Source organism: Sphaeroforma arctica (genome assembly GCF_001186125.1).
Source record: "Sphaeroforma arctica JP610 unplaced genomic scaffold supercont1.3030, whole genome shotgun sequence".
NCBI lineage: Eukaryota > Ichthyosporea > Ichthyophonida > Sphaeroforma > Sphaeroforma arctica.
Genome location: NW_014037528.1, coordinates 1 through 4,236, shown reverse-complemented (window position 1 = coordinate 4,236; position 4,236 = coordinate 1). Strand labels below are relative to the sequence as shown.

Genomic DNA, 4,236 nt, shown 5'->3' with positions numbered 1-4,236 from the left:
GTATGTATGTATATACATATATATATACATATATACATATATATACTTATAAAAATTTATATATAACAATCGTGTAGGAGCGATATCATTTATACTAGCTTAGTGAGCTCAAGAAGATATCTTTTTTTCTGTGGATATTATAGTGCAGTTCAGGGATTGACCGTTGGTAGTCGAAAGAGACTAACCTGAGAGGCAACCTGAGAGTCTTACAGTCTGCGAACAGGAACTATGTAAATACCAAGGTATTGAAAATTACTAGATATTGAAAATTACTAGAATACGCTGTCATTCACAATTTCACATCCCACAATCTAATGCGGAATACTCGTGGGCAATGTACTGTATCCATCCATTTAAAACACAAAGAAATTGCCCTATTGGCCGAGGTTGATAAACATTTGCTATTTACTTTTTTATTTTGAATAGTCTCTAGTTACTACATAGATACTTGTTAGATTTTTCTAACAGGCTTATACTTTAGACGTTAGATACTACATACAGGCTTGAGCCTTCACTTGGCGCCATGATCGCACTTCTTCCACGTGTACATGCTTTTCCTGTTTTCAGTTCTACCTTTGTGTGCTGAAGATTGTCATGCTTTGGCCCTTGGAAAGTTTAGTCTTGTAAATAAAACCTTTAGAGGCTTGGGCTATGTATTTGGTCATGCCATTCATGGGGGTTGTAATTCTGTGCGCATCCTGCGGTAAATACTAAATACTAAATACAACAGCTTTTTTTTCATTGTACTAAATACTAAATACAAGAGCTTTTTTTTTCATTGTACTAAATTCTAAATACGAGAGCTTTTTTCATTGTTTTGTTTTTAAAAGCAAATATTCATCTATAAATTTGTTTTGTACATATTTTTTTTCTCAAAAAGGCAAGGCTGATAAAAGATACAAATATTTTTATATATTCACACTGATTGGGAATGATTTCAACTCTCAATTGCCCACCTAGCAACTAACAGTTGTAACGATTCATTTTGATATAATCCAATAGAAACATAGAACGAGTACATTTTGTTTGGTGAAAATCAAAAGGAAAAACTTCTCTTAATTGTTTTAAAAAACATTTACAAAAGAACTTTTTGTAGAGTCGGTCGGTCGACTATTATTATTTGTTTTTTTTGTTTTAAAAAGAAACTCTTCATATGCTTTTTGTTTTTGTTAAAAAAAACAAATATGGATTTAGAGAATGTGTGACAGTACATTGTCACATCAAATCATCATAATCATCTGACCGATGACCCTCTCACTCTCATAGCCCATAGGCTCATAAAATTCTCATCTGACCAATGACCCTCTGCCTTGTGGAAGTCTGCTGACTCCTGAGTTTTCACTTTTTAGTTTAGACTTCGTCTGAATAGAAAGTGGAAACCCGAAAATGGTTACTTCTGGCTCCGGATTCTCTCTCTTGAGTCTCCCGAAAGCGAGGCGAAAGCGGAGACAAGAAGGTTGTTTATTTACCTTGTGTTTTGCACAAAAAGTCCATTCATCCGGGGGGGATCGAGGGAGACAAGTAGAAATAAAAGAATAGAAAATACAGCTGACGTGTTTCAGAAGGACATGGCTGACGGACAGTTAGCCATCTAGATGGCCAACTTGCTGAGGTTATTTTTTAAATATTTTAGTACATATGTTTCAAAACTAAATGCACTGGACAACTGCCAGGCTACAGTTACTGAGTTATGTCACCTATGTAGTCAATTTATAGTTTTTTATAGTCCTAACCCTCAGGCTCAGTGCCTCTATTAGAGATTTAGCCATTACGGACAAAAGGCCATTTCAAAAGACGGCCATGTTTTTAAATAGTCATAGTTTTATATTTTAAAAAGACTATTTTTACTAAGTTATTTCACCAGAATACAAATCCGGGATCCCAGTGACTCCTGTATAATGTATACTTGTTGTGGAAAATAACCAAAGAATGTCCCAACATTTCGATACATATCAATATTTATAAATATATCACCAGGCAACTCAAGAATCTAGATCCGAGAGTGGCTCATGTATATGAGTGGATAATGATGAGTAAATGCACTACGACCTATCATTTCGATAAATGTATAGCATTGCTAGGCAACTCAAGAGTAAAGGTATATACTACTCACAGTGCTAACTGGACAAATGAGGCTGGCGATATCTTGTACATGACCGAATGATGATTCAAGCGAATTCCCGCCGATAATGTGTGCAAGACTTATTTATAATGATGTTTGAGATTCAAGGCATGGGACACGACTCCATGAAGAAGTTCTATTTTGCGCGTAGCTGTTGTATCATTACACTAGGCTGCGGGTCATTCATATAGTTCTTAGTGCGAAACGTTGGTACATCACACGGCTAACTCACAACGCAGAAGATACCACTCTGCTTCTAAAATGAAAGAAATATAAAAGTACAGGTTGAACAACACTCGAATCAGTTTCCTCTGCCAACACAATATACAAATTGCTTAACCTGCTCTCAACTAAACCAAAAAACATGAGTCTAGCACGCACAATCATCGCTATCGCCGCCTTGGCCTTGACTACCACTTCCGTTGAAGGGCGGTCCAGCGGACAGATCTGCAAGTACCGCGGTAATACGTATGCAGAAAGCGAGCACGCTGTGGGCACCACTCTCACGTGCACATGCAGCGAAGGACGATGGGTGAACTGCGAGGAGAATATGAACAGTAACAACTCGGGGGATGATGACACAGGAAACAGCAGTGTAAACGGTGCCCAACTAGGATTTAACGATTTCTTGAACAACTTTGACGCCAGAGATTTTGTCATCGACTACTCTACTTTACCCGGTGCAACGGAATTAGGCGGCACAGTGCAAGCAGCCAACAGAAACAATGTACCAGTGATGCAGGCCGCCAAAATGACTCATACTCGATTCCACATCGCACCATGCGGAATTAATCTACCACATATTCACCCCCGAGGTACCGAGTCTATCTATATAATCGAAGGCGCGCTCACAGTCGGTAAGTTATTTGTCTAGATAGGGATAGCTTTAAGCTTCTGACTTAAACAACCCCCACTGTGAAATCCTGGCCACTATTTAATACTAAATAGACAAATAACTATCACGGTTTTGTCAATACCCGATTCCATTTTGTAGAGTCTGACTAGTGAAAATCTCATAATTTTTTTTTCCTTCAGGCTTTGTCACTGAAAGTGGTCGTCTTATTACGAATGATGTGATAGTAGACCAGTCCACATTCTTCCCCCGAGGACTGATTCACTATCAACAGAACATGGGCTGTGAGCCTGCAGGGTATATCTCGATGCTTGACGATTCAGACGCAGGGCTACTGGTCGTGTCTGGAGTTTTAGGAAACCTACCAAGTGAAGCACTAGAGGCAACATTCGATGAAGACGCCGAGTTTGTGAATCAGCTGCTAATGGGACTTCCAACCGGACCTGCACGTGGACGTGCTGAGTGTTTCGTACGTTGCGGCCTCTCATCAAATGTTCCATTTTGAGCTTTTTGCGCACGGATTAACCAGATTGTTGTGCAGTCTCTGACTGCCCAGGAATTGTCGATTAGCAGACACCAGCGACATCTTGTAGATGGAGTGTCACATCTCTAAAGCTCGACAACATGATACTGGCAACTTAAAATATTCGCAACAGTATAATACAAAATTCGGAGGATTTCTTGGCATACTTGAAAAATACTTTAAAGAATAGTGTGGGTGGATGATTGTTCCTAGCCGTTCACTGTTTAATTAAAATCTCTACATTGCTGCTTGATTCCCGATACATTGTTGATAAACAGTGCATCTAACTATTGTCATCTGAACATATGACAATCGACTTTCAGATTCAATTCTACATACATCGCTGAGTTTGACAATTCGTAAATGTTGGGGTTTAATCATAAAACACACTACTTTATATTAAATATTTTATGGCAATTTGCGACAGTGCATCTTAAGATTGATATATCAAACAGCTTCGATTCGATTCTATCTAATCAAATACAGCTAGAAGAAGCCGAGCACAACGAAATTAGGTGAAATCTCGTACATGTTGGAGATTCCATCGCAAAGCGCTCTTAAAAGCTACATCGATTTGTAATAGCAGTCGATTTATTTTTATTTATGACCAGCTGTAACTAGCACATTATCGTATACAAATCGATGAGCAATCAATAAGAGACCAATCCAATTTGTACAGCGCGTATACACAGCAGTGACAGCTACAGGAAGAAAAATCAGTACGCACAGCATATATAT

At 38.5% G+C, this 4,236-nt stretch overlaps 1 protein-coding gene across 1 annotated transcript; it reads left to right on the top strand.

The window, feature by feature from the left end:
* Window positions 1-2,416: 2,416 nt before the first annotated feature.
* Window positions 2,417-3,750, top strand: SARC_13219 (hypothetical protein). The gene is made up of 2 exons (XM_014292655.1): window positions 2,417-2,979; window positions 3,158-3,750. Exons 1-2 carry the CDS (start codon window positions 2,487-2,489, stop codon window positions 3,478-3,480), a joined length of 816 nt encoding a protein of 271 aa, XP_014148130.1. The 5' UTR covers window positions 2,417-2,486; the 3' UTR covers window positions 3,481-3,750.
* Window positions 3,751-4,236: the final 486 nt, after the last annotated feature.

Bases quoted from the DNA above. Each gene is read 5' to 3' on its own strand.
- SARC_13219 (XM_014292655.1), top strand. From the start codon at position 2,487: ATGAGTCTAGCACGCACAATCATCGCTATCGCCGCCTTGGCCTTGACT. The intron at 2,980-3,157 runs GTAAGTTATTTG...TTTTTCCTTCAG, and splicing joins CGAAGGCGCGCTCACAGTCG to GCTTTGTCACTGAAAGTGGT.